The sequence below is a fragment of the Nycticebus coucang genome, chromosome 12 (genome assembly GCF_027406575.1).
Source record: "Nycticebus coucang isolate mNycCou1 chromosome 12, mNycCou1.pri, whole genome shotgun sequence".
Taxonomy (NCBI): Eukaryota; Metazoa; Chordata; class Mammalia; order Primates; family Lorisidae; genus Nycticebus; species Nycticebus coucang.
Window position 1 is genome coordinate 43,933,633 of NC_069791.1, and position 16,927 is coordinate 43,950,559.

Here is a 16,927-nt window from a genome sequence, read left to right on the forward strand (position 1 = left end):
CTTTATCTCTGTCATCTCTATCTCTGTCATCTCTATCTCTATACTTCTTTCTCTATCTCTATTTCCATCATTTATGTCTCTACCATCTCTATCTCTATCATCTCTCTCTCTGTCTCTATCATCCTTGATCTCTATTTCTGTCATGTAAATCTCTATTTCTTTCTTTCTTTCTTCCTTTTTTTTTTGAGACAGAATCTTACTTTATTGCCCTTGGTAGAGTGCTGTGGCGTCACAGCTCACAGCAACCTCAAACTCTTGGGCTCAAGAGATTCTCTTACCTCAGCCTCCCAAGTAGCTGGGACTGCAGGTGCCCACCAAAATGCCCAGCTATTTTTGTTGTTGTTGTTGTCATTGTTGTTTAGCAGGCCTGGGTTGGGTTCAAACCCACCAGCCCCAGTGCATGTGTCTGGTGTCCTAACCACTGAGCTATGGGCACTGAGCTTATATCTCTATCATCTCTATCTCCATCATTTCTATCTGTATCATCTCTCTCTCTCTCATTTCAATCTCTATTTCTGTCATGTCTATCTCTATTTCTCTCTTTCTCTATCCATATCCACATATATGTGAGAAGAGGAGAGAGAGAAAGAGGGTGAAAGAGATCTGATATATCCAATTTCCTAATCTCTCAAGGTATATTCTCTTGTCCATAGGCAAATTACATTTTAAAGATTTCTAATCTATGTAAAAGCTTTTGTGGCTGAGATTAAGAAAATAAAGCCAATCTCCTTAAGACAAAATTCCGAAAGCAGAAGAGAAAGCCACAAGAGTGGGTGTGAGGCTCCTCCCTGCTCTGTTAAATATGTTAACAGAATGAAGTTTGTTCTTCAACTACCCCAATCCAGGAAACCCTAAGAAGCAGATGGATGCAAAGTACTGATTACTGTTTCCAGACTCAGGCCTGACAATTTGTAAAGTGTGTGAAATTGCTGTAGACTCCAGTTTGCTCAAATGAGGACATTGCTTGAAATTACCTCTAAACTCTGTCCCAGCACTGAAGTTACATGATTTGTTATCTTGAGCCTGCTGGAACATGCCGTGGTCAGGGGAAAGCAGAAGTTGACAATGGGTGTGTGCACATTCTATTTCTGGGGGGTTTTCTTTTGCCTCATTGACTGTTCCCAGCCTGTCTTGCTGGCTCTTCCTCCTCTGTTCAGTGTTGGAATGCTTGGGGGTGTTGGAGACTAGCTGAGGGCTTCCCTTCTCTTCTCTTTTTCTATGTACAACTTGGTGAGGTCATTCAGACACTCCCAAATTTATATTTCCAGTCCAGAATTCTCCTTTGACCATTAGACACATATATCAATAATCTCTTTACTTAATATCCTCACTGGGATGTCCTATATTTATCTCACTTTTTATGTTCAAGGAAGAATCCTTTATTTTTACTTTACCCCAAAATTAACTCCTTTAATTTTTCTAGGCTTTTCAATTTCAGTGAATTGCATCACTTCCATCCCTTTCTCTCATTTCCTGTTTCTGCCTTAGCAGAAAATCCTGTGGACATAACCTTCAAAGGAGCTCATGAATTCTGTCCACTTCTCTTCATTTCTGTTCTAAACACTTTAGTCAAAGTTGTCATCATTTTCATGAAGCTTCTGTGAATTAGAATACTGTTTAATGTCAGGACAAAAAACTACCTCACTGGTTCCCTTACTTCACTGTTGATCCAATAATTCTTTCTCCTTTAAGAAACCAGAGGGATTGTATTAAACATAAATCAGATTATTTATTTTAAATTCCTTAAATGGCTTCTTGTTGATAAAAAAAAAAAAAAATCCTAGGCTATAGCAGTGGTGCCTGCAATCCCAGCACTTTTGGAGGCTGGAGGAACTCTTGAGACCAGGAGTTTGAGACCAACCTGGACAACATAGCAAGACCCTATGTCTTCAAATAATAAGAAAAATTAGCAGGGCAAGGTGGAGCATACCTATAGTCCCAGCTCTTGGGAGGCTGAGGTAGGAGGATCATTAGAGCGTAGGTGTTCCAGGCTTTAGTGAGCTATGATAGAGTCACTGCAGAGTAAGACCCTGTCTCTAAAAAAATTAATTAATAAATAAATAAGAAAGGAATAAAATCCCAACTCTATTCCTTGAAAGTCCTATCTAGGGTGGCCTGCTTAGTCCTTCTGTCTAAGCTTTTTATGTCTGGCCTTTTGTTATTCAGACCTTAGCTTCCACAACTTCTTCAAAAAAGCTTTGACCACATAATCACTCTGTACCACATTACCCTGTTTTAACACTGTGTAAAGCAGTGGTTACCATCCCCTCTTCACTAGATCGTAAGCTCCTTGTGAACAGAAAGGGGAAGGAGCCCTTTGGGTCCATTGCCACAAAGTAGTCTGGCATCTGAGCAGTGATTAGAACATTCTTAGTATGTACTTGTTAAACTAATCAATGAATAGAGAGTCTATTACAGGACAGCTATTTGTGATGTGTCCTATATTTCTCATTTCTGTTTCTTTTCTTTTAAGGTTGTAAAATGGATTCTCTGATGTAGACTTAGCAAATCCTCCAAAAGGTAGCTCAGGATTCTAGATAAATTCACCAAGACTAGAAAATATGACTATTTACTGGTTTAAGCCACAGTCATAGTATTCAGAGATCTTCCAAAAGACATGTCTTAGGTGCAGATTTGATTGACATTTGTAATGAGTGACTGTCAAAGACACCTGCCGTCACATACCATCATACTTCACATACCACGAAACTGCTGGCATCCTAAAATACCCAATGGAATAATTGGTTCAACACGTTGAGAATAGCATTATTATTGATATCTGTCTTGTAGATGTTTACTGATGACACACTTGAAAATTTTTGGCAACTGTTTTGAGGGCTCTCTACTCTTGTACATACTATCTTGGATTAATTTATGTTATATTAGACTCATTTGTAGCTTGGTTTCTTTCCACAGAGACAAATTCTGCCTCCATGACACTAGGAGCCATTTAGAGCTGTTCTAAAGAGGCTTCTAGAACAAAGAAATTGAAGGGTAGGTTAGCCCAACCAGTTTGGCTCCTAGCTTTAACAATTCTGATTTGAACACACTCTGAAATATCTATGTGCTAAAGTTGAATTCATATGACTTCTATGCATACAAAAACAAATGAAGAAAAATAAAATGACTAGAATAAAAGTTTTGTGAAACAACAACAAAAAAACTAACTGCAAATCAGTTGTTACTAAAACAAAGCATTAGTCATGTCTCTGAAAAGTGAAACTTGTTTTGGTTAAATATTAACTTTAATGTCTACAATTCCAATTCATTTCAATGGTACGCCTGTATCTACTGAGCAGGCATTGTGCTAACAGAACAAGACATTGTATAACAGAATATGGAAGGAGCTTAAAAAACACAACACAACAGAATAGCAAACAGGCCTTTTGACCAAAGTTCATCTGCTTTTAATGGAGCAGGGAAAAAATACAGGCCTAAATGCAGATTGCCTTGTTTTTAGGGAGGTACAAACTGGAGACAATATACCATCTGTTACATGTATTAAGAACCAAAGAAGGAAAATCTTATTGATTCTAAGGGTTATATGGTTATATTAACTAGAAATAATTTCCATGAAAACTTACCTTTCCCGTTTGGAAAGTTTAAAGAAATTTTCTAAGTTGATTTAGACAGTTCTACTTGTTATTAAAGAGACATCGAGGCTCCAAATCTTATAAGTTTGAGAAACTACTGTAGTTTTTATTCATACTCATATGAGTATGTAAACATCATTGTACCAGTCTGCGACTCTGACCTATACCGCTGAAGCTCCACGGATCATAAATAATGTCACATAAAAAAAATGATGTCACATAAAAATGATAGTGAAGTCCCTAGTACGCCCACTGAATGTTACTTTGGTAAGAATATACCTCTCAAGTTAAATTTTAAGGAAAACTGGAAAAAATGAGTTGCAGAAAACAACTCAGATTTGAGAAACATTGATAGCTCCCAGTAATAATAGCACAACGTGGGCAAAGAAAGGCCTGGGAAACATGAACGCAGGCTTCAATAATTTTAGTTACCTGAAAATGAGTTTTGAACTGACCTCTATATCTACAGAGAACAAAATCAAAGCTAATGGTTGAAACTACTAGGCAAGCAATATTTTTCTTTTGTTTTCTTTCTTTCTTTCTTTTTTTGTTAAGAGTGAAAGTCTTGCTCTGTTACTCAGGCTCGTGTGCAGTGGTGTGATCTCAGTTCACTCAGCCTCTAACTCCCGGTCTGAGGAACTGGGAAAACAGCCACACACCACCATGCCCAGCTAATTTTTTAAAAAAATTGTATAGAGATGGGGGTCCCAGTATGGTGCCCAGGCTGGTCTTGAACTCCTGGGCCCAAGGAATCCTCCCATTTGGCTTCCCAAAGGGCTGAGATTACAAGCATGACCACCACACCTGACTCCATTTTTTTTTTTTTAATAGAAAGATCATACAATGTTGGACATTGGAGGTCTCCTCGTTTCTAGAGTTTCAAGTATAGACTATTGGGAAAGAAGAGTGTATTGCCTTCAACATGGAAAAGACTGGACTCTACCCTTGATTCTCAATAAGAGCTGTGGCGCCACCTTGAGGCTGTTTGAGAGTTTGCAGGAATGTTTCTATTAGTCGGAGTTAGCTATACTTTTGTGGGCGGGACTTAGAAACACTATCTGAAAAAAAAAAAAAGAAAGAAAAGAAACACTAGTGTTTCTGCTGTTTTTTTCTGTTTCAAAATCATTCCAAATGAAAAACTGTCCCATGTCTCACATCCCACATGGCATACCAAGATCACACCAGAATAAATCTACCATAAGTATAAATTGCAATGTAATTACTTTGCCACATAATAATATTGGAAGTTTTTTCAAGAAATTAAGTAAAATAATTTAGAAGAAAGTTGTCATGAAGAGGGATATTTAAATATAATTAATTATTAAAAATTACTCAATAATTTACTTTTTATGGTCATACCATCCAATCAACACATCATATATTTCCAACCACCTATATAATTTTAAATGGATTCAGCCCCAAAAGTTAGTTTTTGCCATAGCGAATGTGAGACAAAAAAAAAATCTAAGACTGTATCCTAAGCATTGAATTGTGGAAAAATGAAATTACTGGCTAAACTGAGGAAAGACTGTGGTTTGTTTTGTTGGAGATTTTTTAAGACTTTTTTAAAAGTACATCACGGTCAACAATGCTACTTGTGTTATTAAACTACTAATAAAACACTTACAGCTGTATATATAACATAGGCAATAATAGAGTTGATTTGAGACTTCTGAATGGATTCAGAAACAATTATGAATTAATAAACAATTTAGTGATGTCACTAAATTGCATTAACTATTTGGAAAATATTTTTTGTTACTGCCATTCCATAGATTTTTAAATTTTGAACTAGAAAAATGATAAGAGATATCTAATGTGAAAATTATGTATTGAAAATTTCCACTTAGTTTTGAGTTGGTATTCTTGCTCTGAGAGATCTAGCATGTTATTTTTCGTCAATCCATCTGTCATTGCCTGCTGCTGGTTTTAGCGTACGGTCTCTGAGTTTCCCTTCAGGTTTTGAAAAGTACATGTGTACCTTAATTCCTGGCTGGTTTTTGAATGCAGGTGTGTTTTTTGTTACACATTGTCACTTCCCAGTTTTATGTCATAATATAGAAGTATTTTGACATTACAGTACACAAAAAGTTCCAGTTCCTTTGTAAGAATATTATACTTCCCTTATTTCTTCCCAACCACAGCCTATTATTTTGCTTGGCATGTTATCTTATAAAATGGGTTGGGAAATGTTCCCACCTCTTCAGGTTTCTTTTGAAGAGTTTGAAGGATTGATATTTGTTTTTCTTGAAATGCTTGGTAGAATTCAACAGAGAAGCCATCAAGTGGTGGGCTTTTCTTTACTGGTAGAGTTTTGTTACATGTTATAGCTTGTTGAGGTTTTCTATTTCTCAATGATTCAATCTTGGTAAGTTGCATGTCCAGGAATTTATTCATTTCTTCTAAGACTTTCAACTTATTGGTATATAATTGTTAATAATAGTCTTTAGTGATTCTTTGTATTTTTATGGTCTCAGTTACTGTCTTCCTTTTTGTTTCTGATTTTATTCATTTTGGTCTTCTCTCTTTTTTCTTCGTCTAGCTACAGGTTTGTTAATTTTGTTTATTTTTTTCAAAAAAAACCCAAACCTTTCATTTTATTGATCTTCCGTATTAAGTTTTTAGTCTCAATTTCATTTATTTCTTCTTTATTATTTTTTTCCTTCTACTAATTTTGGGGGGTTTTTTTTATTGCTTTTCTAGTTCTTTGAGATTCATTATTAGGCTATTTATCTGAAGTCTTTCTGTTTTGTTTTTTTTTTTTGACTTAAGCATTTATTGCTATGTAGTTCCCTCTTCGCACTGCCCTTTCTGCATCTCACAGATTTTAGTATGTTGTGTTTCCATTTTCATTTGTTTCAAGACATGTTTTAATTTTCTTATTATTTTTTTCATTGACCCATTGGTCATTTAGTAGCATGCAGTTTAATTTCCATGTGTTTGTGTATTTTCTGAGGGTCCTCTTGTTACTGATTTCTACTTTTATCCCACAGTGGTCAGAAAAGATGTTTTACATGATTTCCAATATTTTCTTTTTTTACTTTTTTCAGACTTATTTTGTGGTCTAAGATATAGTATATTGTGGAGAATATTCTGTGTGCTGATAAAAAGAATGTGTTCTGCAGCAGTTGGGTGAAATGTTCTATAAATATCAGTTAGGTCTCGTAGATCTAGCATGAGTTCAACTGCTTTCGTTGATTTTTGTCTGAGTGATCTGTTCATTACTGAGAGTGAGGTATTGAATTCTCCCACTATTATTGTATTGCAGTCTGTCTCCACCTTTAGATGTACTAATGTTTGTGTTAGTTACTTGGGATTTCCTGTGTTGCGTGCATATATATTTATCATTGTTATATCCTCTTGCTGAATTGACTCTTTTTATCATTATACAGTGACTTTCCTTGTCTTTTTTTATAATTTTGTATTTGTAATTTATTTCGTCTTATGTAGCTATTCTTGCTCCTTTTATTGTTTATAGTTGCAGGGATTATCTTTTTCTACTCCTTTTCTTTCAGTTATGTGCATCTTTTAGGTGAAGTGAGTTTCTTAAAATTATCAGATAGCTGGGTCTTGTTTCTTTATTTATTCAGCCACCCTACACCTTTAACTAGAGAATTGAGACCATTTACATTCAGTACTATTATTGGCAAGGACTAACTACTGCCATTTTGTTTGCTGTTTTCTCCCATCCAAGTACTAACCAGGCCCGACCCTGCTTAGCTTCCAAGATCAGACGAGATTGGGCGCGTTCAGGGTGGTATGGCCGTAGACTTGTTTGCTGTTTTCTAATTGTTGTGAGACTTTTCCTTTCTTATTGCCTTCCTTTTTTTTGGCTGGGGCTGGGTTTGAACCCACCCTCTGGCATAAGGGGCTGGCACCCCACTCCTTTGAGCCACATTGCCTTCCTTTTTTAAAGTTAAAATAATTTTATTTTCTTATTTTGAAAATATGCTTTAGTCATTTTATGTCCACCTTTTAAAGTGGACTTCTATCTTATATTTTGTGTTTTATTAATTTTCCACTTTTTTCTTTGTCTTCTTCTATGTAGTCTATATTAATTTTGTGATTTTTCTCTGATAGTGTTTTAATTTGTTGCTTTTTGGTTTTTTCTGTACTAGTTACCATGAGGCTTTAAAAAAACATAGATATAACAAGTTATTTTAAAGAGATGACTACTTAGGTCACAAATAAAAGAATAGAAACAAAGACCAAAAAACACAAACATAACATCTGTACTTTAATAACTTTCTCACTATATTTTAACTTAGTTATCTAAATTTAATTATTTTAAAAGTATTTATTTGTTACGAGATTGCTGTAGATATTACTGTTTTGATAGATTTGACTTTTGGGCTTCATATTAGAGCTACGAGTGGAGTTGTCCAACAATTAAAATAACAGAACAGTCTGGGTTTGTCCACATAATTCTACCTTGAGAAATTTTTTTTAGTATTTTTTTCTTTCAGATTGAAGAACCCTCTTTGTCATTTCTTATAAGACAGATTTGGTGGTGGTGAGTTCTGTTCTACTAGCTTTTGTTTGGGAAAGACTTTGTCTCTCCTTCAGATTTGAAGGATAATTTTGCTGGATATACAGTCCTTGGATGGCAGGCTTTTTTTTTTTTTTTTTTGAGCACTTTGAAAATGTAGTTATACTGGCATTAGACCTGTTTTCATTGAGAAATCTGCTGCCAGACTAATTGGAATTACCTTGTATGTTTATTGCTTTTCTCTTGGTGCTTTTAGGATTCTTTCTTTGTCCTTCACCTTTGAAAGTTTGATTATCTGTTTTATTTTTTTAATTATTTAATCTCTTTGTTAAATTTCTCTGATAAATTTTTGAATCACCAAGTTTCCTTTAACTGCTGTTTTGACTTTTCAGTTAGAAATCTCACAAATTGCTGTCTTGTTAGAATTAGTTGCTGGATTTTTGCTTTGACTTTTTGGGAGATAATAGTTTCCTCTTTGCTGTTGTTTCCTGTGGGCATGTATGTCCATGTCTTTGCATTGAAGGATTATTCATTCCAATTTTCTCTGTAGTTATTGTTCCACTTGTGGTTATATTGGATATGTTTCCTTAGCAAATCTTTACCACCAAATTGCTGCTTACTTTCCAGATTTAGGTGGCATGTTGAGCCCAGGTGATGATTGGCTGCTGCCCATCCTGAATGGAGGAGGCCCCAAAGGGGTGATTTTGGAAGTGCAGGAAGATTGACTAGGAGTGTGTGCCCAAGGGACCTGTGAAACTTCTCTTCTCCAGAAGGGTGTATGAACAGCATCTTTGATTTGGTGTTTTCTTTGTCTAAGTTACAGAGGAGAGTTTCCAGGGCGGGGGATAGTAGTCCTGCATTTCCTCAGGGATAGTTCTCCCGACAATGGCAAGGTCTCCTGCCAGGGAACACCCAATACTGGTCACCCACCTCAATCTCACTTTTTCCAATGTAAGCATCAGTTGGGGAAAGATTTCTCGTGTGCTTATTCCTGAGCAGAATAGGAGGAGAGGCATCGCAGATGTGGAAATTCAATTCTCCTACCATCTGCCTGGAGTTTTTACACTTCTCTGTGGCTCTGGAATATAGCTTATTCTCATAGTTGAGTTTTGGGTCATTGCTGGTGAAAATATCAGCGCTGCATATTGTTTTTGGCTTTTTATGGGCAATAAGTGAAGTTAGCTTGCTTCTCTGCTGCCATTTTAAAACAGTATGTTATCTCTATCTTAAAGTGGTTTTCATCTTTTTCTAATTATATGCAAATACATCTAGTTTCTTATTACTTATTCTAACTCTAGTTTTTATTGTAGGACCCACCTGTACATATGCTTACTCAGCTATTTATTATTAATTATTATAATTAATTAATATTAACTTGTCATTCCTTCATTTATTTTTATACTTCATATACGAAAGGCTACCAATCTTTCTTGTAAACCCAAAACTTATTCATTTTAATTATGTGTAGGACTTAGGCAATTTCCTTATGTCTTTTAGAATAGTTTTATCTGAATATACACATAGGGAATCCGTATTATTTCATTATAGATTAATTTTCTTTTATCTTGATTTTATATTAGAGTTATGAAACTATATCAAATTTAAAAAATCAATTTGTGAGTTATTTTATCTATACATTTTTATTTAATATATTAAAGAGGGCATTATGTAATATTTACACAAAAATGGCATGTTGTCAGGCGGTGCCTGTGGCTCAAAGGAGTAGGGCGCCGGCCCCATATGCCAGAGGTGGCAGGTTCAAACCCAGTCCCGGCCAAAAACTGCAAACAAAAAAGAAAAAAAAAAAAAAAAGGTGTGTCGTCTGATAGAGCTGTGAATACTGCAATATAATCTCCAAGCTTCTTTCATATCTAAAATCCTAAGACTACTTGGTTTCTCTAACCCTACTAAGAATAATGAACTCTCCTGTTTCCCAGCTCAGGATATTTTCCACTCACAACAATGTATATTAAGTTGAATATACTCCTTTGAGAGTATAAATGTCAATTTTCTACTCCTAAAAGATAATTTACTATTTTTCTGTTATCATTTCATTGAGTGGAGGGCTCTTGCTGAATTAAGCATGAAAACACTAGCTCTTCTGGTATGATTGTTTCACATCCATACCTGTGCATTCTTCTTACCTAGCTTGACAAGGCGGAGCGTGGAGGTATTAGTTCCTCTTTCAGTACAAGCAGTTACTGAGAGATTGTAGATGTCTCCTGGAGGCAAGCTGAGAATCGCCGTCATGACATTGCGCGTTACCTGCAAAGTCATCAAAATTGAGGGTTTAAACTTCTGAGTGAGTCATCATACCACCCCAAACAATTACAATGCTCTAGCAGCCATTCTCTCTCTGTTCTTGCAACTTATATTATGGATACAAAAATTATACAAAGTCCTCAAATGGACCAAATGCAAGATAGGCCTGAAGTTGTTTAATATATATTAGATAGAACAATTTTATAGTTAGTTCCCTTATGGGGGGTAGGTATTACTCTGATATTTCCCATATATTCATAGTAGATTTCAGAAAAGGCAATTGCTGGGGTGCTACCACTATGTGCACGAGAAGAAGCGCAGAAGACACCTAACTACTCAATAGACATGTGGCCTCCTACTGAAGACTGTATTTCCCATCCTCCCCTCCAGCTAGCAGGGACCATGTGACTCAGTTCCCACTAATGGATGGTAAGTGGAGTCACGTGGGCAACTTGTAGCTATGCTCTTTGCCCCTTCCTGCAGGCTGAAACGTCGATGTAATGGTGATGAATATTCCTCTGTGCAGATGCGGACAACATATAGTGGCAGAGGAGCAACAAAGCAGAAGGAAGCTGGAGACCCCTGCCTGGCTCCTTACAGTGGACGTGCTCTGTTGGTCCTGTGCTATCACGAGAGAGGTGTAAGCTCTATTTCGTTTGTGCTACTCTCTTTTTGTGTATTTCTTTAATATTGTAGTGTAGTCTGTACCCCTATCAATACAATGCCAAACGCTTAAAAAAACAGAAGAAAAGAAATCATTATTTCCAACATACCCAAATCTTTAGGTATTGGTCATATATGTATGTACAAAAAAAATGAAATATATAAATTGTAATATGCTTGAAATTGTTTGGCATCCTAAAATAAAAGTTCAAATCATAACTTTAAAGAGAATAAAATCAATTGTTACAAGTATTACAACTCACCGGTAAAGATCGGAAGGTAAGCGCTATGCTTTCATTTAAGAAATAATTTAATTTTTGTTTATTGTCTTATCTTTAGAGCCTAAAACAGCAACAGTTGGCATACAAATAGGTGTTTGATGTCTTAAAAAATGTTTGCTTAATGATTTTTCAATAGCTTGTGCAACTAAATGTGCAGATTTGCCCAATACTGGGATTCAATAAAACATACACTCTTTTTAATTTTCTTCTTTCCTTCTGCGACAACCATCCAGTGTAGCATCCTAGAATGGGACAGGTCAGTTGTGTCATCCCCGTATGTCCAACTGATGTATAGCAGACTGTTGAAATATTCCACAGAAGTGATTTCTGGAGCCACGGGGGCTACAAGACAGGAAAGAGGCACAATTTAGTATAACAGACTAATAAGTAAAGTGCTTATTAGCAGAGCATGAAATCTCATGTAGTGCTAATTCAGAGAATTAAAAACAGTCCAGGGACTCCTGGACTTCTTGGTAGCAGAGTGAAGGTTGGTGATATAGGATGGGCATTTGTTTTTGGGACCCCACTTTATATATCTAAGACAGAAAACAGCCAGACCCATCTGTGCCTGAGGATATCAAAATCTTTCACACAAATTTCTGTTATGATTCCTAAAATGTTTACTTGTTTGAGTATATTTGTTACATCCCATAAATTTATAAAAATAGGCATGGGTGAAGTCATCATCCGAGGAGTATTAGACAACTTGGGGTCCTCATCCTGTTACTTTATTTTGTAATCTTACATATTTACATTTTGAAAGTTTTGTTAACTGGGGAAGAGAGTTCATCACAGGCTGTATAATATGTGAGCTCTGAAAGCATACTTTAACTAATACTGTTACTTTTTAAAGTAACCGATAATTCTGAAGATTAAAAAAAAGAATACACAGTAGAATTTAAAACTCATGTGTATGTTGGTGTAAAGATAGCAAAAAGAGTTCCATTCTAAGATATACCATAATATCAATATTTGGAAAATTTCTATAAGCCATAAAGAATTATTCTTTAATATCACAACTAGCAATGCTTCTAAAAACAAAAGAATTTGTTACAGATAAAGAAAATAACACATTTCCGTTTCATGTGAAATAGGAGTATGTTACTGGTACGTTTAATAAAAAAATGCATCTAATAAGTAACTCAAGTCTACATTATATTTCAGAATATTCAACTTAAGGAAAATAATCTCAGCTTTCTTATAAACTTTTAATACATTCCAGCATACTTCATTGTGTGCAAATACCTATACCTATATTTCTTTCAAAGGATTTTTTTTTATGTTCTAATTTTAGTAAGGACAAAATACATCTTTAAAATTGCTAACTCAGAAGTTTATATTTTCCCCCTTTCCGGTATTAGGTCTTCATGTTTTTATGTTCTGTGTTGTTGCTTTAAAATTTAGCATATGGCTGCAAGACCACAAGATGTCACTATTTATTTACTAATAATTATTTAGTACCCTGGCATAATTACTGTGATCTTGCAGACTAAGTTGTCTAACAAAGATGGTAGACTTGAGTTCCTAGTAAATCACATCTAATTCAAATATTGTGTTCCTGTTTCCTTTTATACCACACAATTTGGCAATTTAAATTAAAATTCAAAGCATAGGAAAGTAAAGCATGAGATCTTTATTTACCTTAAATAATATCTATACTTGAAATAAGGGGAAAAAGGCAAAAAATGCAAAGAACCCTATTAGAATGTCAAATGGTTTAAAAAATACTGATACAAATTAAAATAATCTATCATGTATATTTTAATAATGATCTATATTATGTAATTTAGTTCTCACATTATCCTGTGAGGCGTTATTACTATTATTCCTATTTTATAGATGTGAGAATTGAGATCATCTGTATCAATATGCTCAGATAAGGCTATATGTCAGTCTCAGCATCACTTAGTTATTTATCTCTGGAAAAGATATATTTATAAAGATTGATGAATATTTATTAGAGATAAGAGACTGCTCATCTGGGCAAATAGCTTGCTTATTAACCATAGTTTATTTACCCAGAATTGCCTTCTCCACGCAGTCTGTTATAAAGTTTGCCCAACCTCAGGCGGTTTCCAGTGTTGAAGGGCACAACTTAAACCCCTTGAGTCACAACAGCAAGTCCTATTAGTATTTCATTTTCTATGTCCCCTTATGAGATACTGCAAAGACTCTGTCCAGGTGGTGTTCTAATATATCAAGGTTTATTCTATTCATCAGCTGTTGGTAACAGTTTGGAGGATTCTACCAGTGAGAAAATAGAAGCCTCAGAACCATTAAGATAATTTGCTCTGGCTGGGGACCTCTGCTTATATCTGTAATTCTAGCACTCTGGAAGGCCAAGGAGGGTAGATCACCTGAGCTTGGGAGATGGACCAGCCTGAGCAACAGTGAGACCCTGCCTCTACTAAAAAAGTAGAAAAAAACTAGCTGGGCTTGGTAGAGCTACTTAGGAGGCTGAGGCAAGAGGAGGATCATTTGAGACCAAGAGTTTGAGGCTGCTGTGAGCTATGATGACGTCAAGGCACTCTACTCAGGCTGATAGAGTGAAACTCTGTCTCAAAGAAAAAACCAAAAAACAAAAACAGCCTATGTTAACTAGTGTGATGAAAATGTGTCAAACGGTCTATGAAACCAGGGTATGGTGCCCCATAATCACATTAATGTACACAGCTATGATTTAATAAAACAAAACAAAACAAAACAAAGACAATTAGCTCTAAGTTTTATAGCACAAAATGAACAAATCCAGGTTGAGATGCTAAGTGTTGGCTTTTTACAGATAATTGTCCTGTCTGAGAAGGAAAGATCCATCTCAGAAAGTTAATATCAATAATGTTAAATTGTAAGAATTACTGATTTAATTTTAATTAAATATGTGAGTATTAACATAGTCAAGAGCCTAACACAGTGCTTGTCAAATATTGATATTTTCTCCTTTTTTGATATTCTTTCACTTTTCTACTCTAATATTACTATTAACATCTGGAACAAATAGTAAAAAAAGTGACATACCATTCTTACCATTGTGTAAGAATTCACATATAATTGATTTTTTTCTCCCACTTGTTTTTATTTTTGCCACTGGCAAGTTTCAACAGAGTAAAAACTAGATGTCCAGCAAGAAAATTATTTTGCCAAATTATTCTTTATCAAAGCAATATTTTTCTTCTCTGTTTTCTCAGTACAACTGTAATACTACAAAGTAATGCAATAAAAATTCTTAAAAAAAAATCAGAACAAACAAGCAACAAGGGTTAGTGTTTCTTTGATGAGTTTCTCCTTTCCGTTGCTGTCTCTGACTATTGATGATGCAACTACATAACTTAAAGTTCTGGAGGATTAAAATTAATGGTCTTGTAAGTACTTCAATGCTGTACCATGAATTCTGCAATAATAATAGCAGTAATAGAAAATAATAACAGATAATTGATACTGTTATCGCTATTTTACACATAAAAACCTGAGTTTTAGAAAAGTTAACATGTTTAAGGTTACATGTGGTATGGGGCAGAGTCATGATTCAAATCCAGGTCTGTCTGTCTCCAAAGCTTGGTTTGTTTTTATTTTGTTTGTATGGTTGGTATCTGAAGACGAAGGCTGTTTATAACTCCTGCAATGAACTCTACTTTAAAGCCTGTGACTTTAAAAATGGCCTAATTAATAAGGAAATTTTACCCATCAAGTGGGTAAAATCAATTGAGTATGCAGGGTGATACTGAATGTTCTGCTGGCAACATAGCTAATCAATCAGAACTGGGGGCACGTAAGTCAAGGTCAGTGACTCAGAATAAAAATAAGTCAAGCAGTAACTCTAAAATAAAAATGATGTTTTACTCTTCATGGATTATCAGCTAAACAAATAATGAACAATCAAAATCAAGCAGATTATCTTGCATAAAATTGATGCTCCATCAGTTCTGGGTGAATAATTGGCACTTTCTGGAGTTGTGGCCCCACTATTTCCCACACGACACTCACCTGTTATGAAGCTGATGGTGGAGCTGTCACAACAGCTTAATTCTGGATCTCCCCATGTCACCATGGTAACCCGAAAGTTGTAGTACCACGCTGGCAACAGATTGCCTATTCTCTGCACGAGAAAGACAAATAAGCAAGGACGCAAAGACTAAGGTGGGAAATCATATTTTTGGAGTAGAGTTACTTTCAGAAGGTCATGAAAAGAATTAAAGAATTTTTCTTTTTTGTGCCTTTCTGTATTTCCCAAATTTTCCACAATAAAAAATTGTTTTTGGAATGAGGTGTTGCATAAATAAGATAAAATACAAAAATAGTTAATATAAAATGTAATATAGAAATATAGCTTGAAAAATGTGACCCAAAGATATGGAGTCAAATATTTCGGATTTCGTTTTCATTTTGCAATTTCCTATGCAATCTTACACAAATGAAATGTTACTTATTTGTAAGGGACTGTACATATGTAGTCACCAATTTCTAAGACAAGTGACCTCTCACAACTCTGTGTTTTTCCAGTGTAGACCAGAAGTCTGTGAACAGAAATCCTTTAGAGTTGTCAGCTGGGTACAGAGTAATTGTGTACTTCATAAACACAACCTGTAGCTAACCTATACTTTAAAAAATTATTCCTAACTTAGTAAAAGCAGTCATTACCTGATCTTTTGAAAATCATCCTCCAATAGCCTGACATTAGGGATATTTAACTGATATGTAGGTACCAAGAAAAGTCATCATTAGAGTTAGGCAATGTGTATTAACTACTGAATGTCTAAGGAAATCTCTTATGTTTTCCTCCTTGGGAACAGAGAAACAATAAGCCCTCGATTCTGTGTTAAGAAAATTTATTAGGAAAAAAATGGTGATTAGCCAATAAATTAATTTAGAAGTGAAAGCTAACTTCATACAAGAATCACTCTCAAAAACAAAAAAAAGAACCCCAATACCTAAAGTCAAAATCAGCTAAAAAACCTTGAAAGTAGTATTACCCACGTGTATTTACAAAGTGATCTGGTTTACAGATAACTTTTTCTGACACATTTGGTATGTAAAGGCAGGTCTGCTCCCCCAGGAAAGCACGACAGCTGGTTAAGGGGAGATTACCACGGACGCAGTTAGGGAGACGGTCGCTGCAATTTCGTAGTAGGTTGTCCACTCTGATGTCATTGTCGTGGGGTTGAAATAAAACATTTCAACCACATATTTTCTGAACACTCCTAAGTAAGGTCTGGTCCAGCTCAGAACCACTGCTGTAGGACCCAGGGGATAGAGCGTTAAATCCTTTATTCCAGTGGGAACTAAGAATAAGAGGGGTGGGGGTAAAAAAAGAAAGCCAAAAGGAATGGTTAATATCTTAGCAATGGCCTTGAAGTACTACTTAATAACCAGCCTTTCACTCTTCAGATACAACTTTTTTTTTTTCTTTTTAAAAGACAGGATCTCAGTATGTTACCTAGGCTGGATTTGAGCTCCTGGGCTCAAGCAATCCTCCCACCTTGTCCTCTGGAGTAGCTGGGACAACAGGCATGTGACCCTGCACCCAGCTTCCCTCTTCTGAACAACCATTGAAAACTTAGTAAATATGTTTGTCTCTGATGTTTTTACCCCAAGTAGCAAATGCTAAGGTTGTCTTCCAAATGTACAATCCTGCTATTTCTTAA

The 16,927-nt window shown here is 35.4% G+C and overlaps 1 protein-coding gene across 3 annotated transcripts in view; it reads right to left on the reverse strand.

Moving 5' to 3' along the window:
- The window catches only part of PTPRO (protein tyrosine phosphatase receptor type O), a 252,097-nt gene that overhangs the window by 53,349 nt on the left and 181,821 nt on the right, over positions 1-16,927 (reverse strand). For all 3 annotated transcript variants that reach the window (XM_053557322.1, XM_053557323.1, XM_053557321.1), the window contains exons 9-12: positions 16,371-16,564; positions 15,270-15,381; positions 11,479-11,630; positions 10,227-10,347 (exon numbers count right to left, since the gene is read on the reverse strand). In XM_053557322.1, the coding sequence (XP_053413297.1) occupies positions 10,227-10,347; positions 11,479-11,630; positions 15,270-15,381; positions 16,371-16,564 (579 nt within the window). The remainder of the gene's footprint in view (positions 1-10,226; positions 10,348-11,478; positions 11,631-15,269; positions 15,382-16,370; positions 16,565-16,927) is intronic.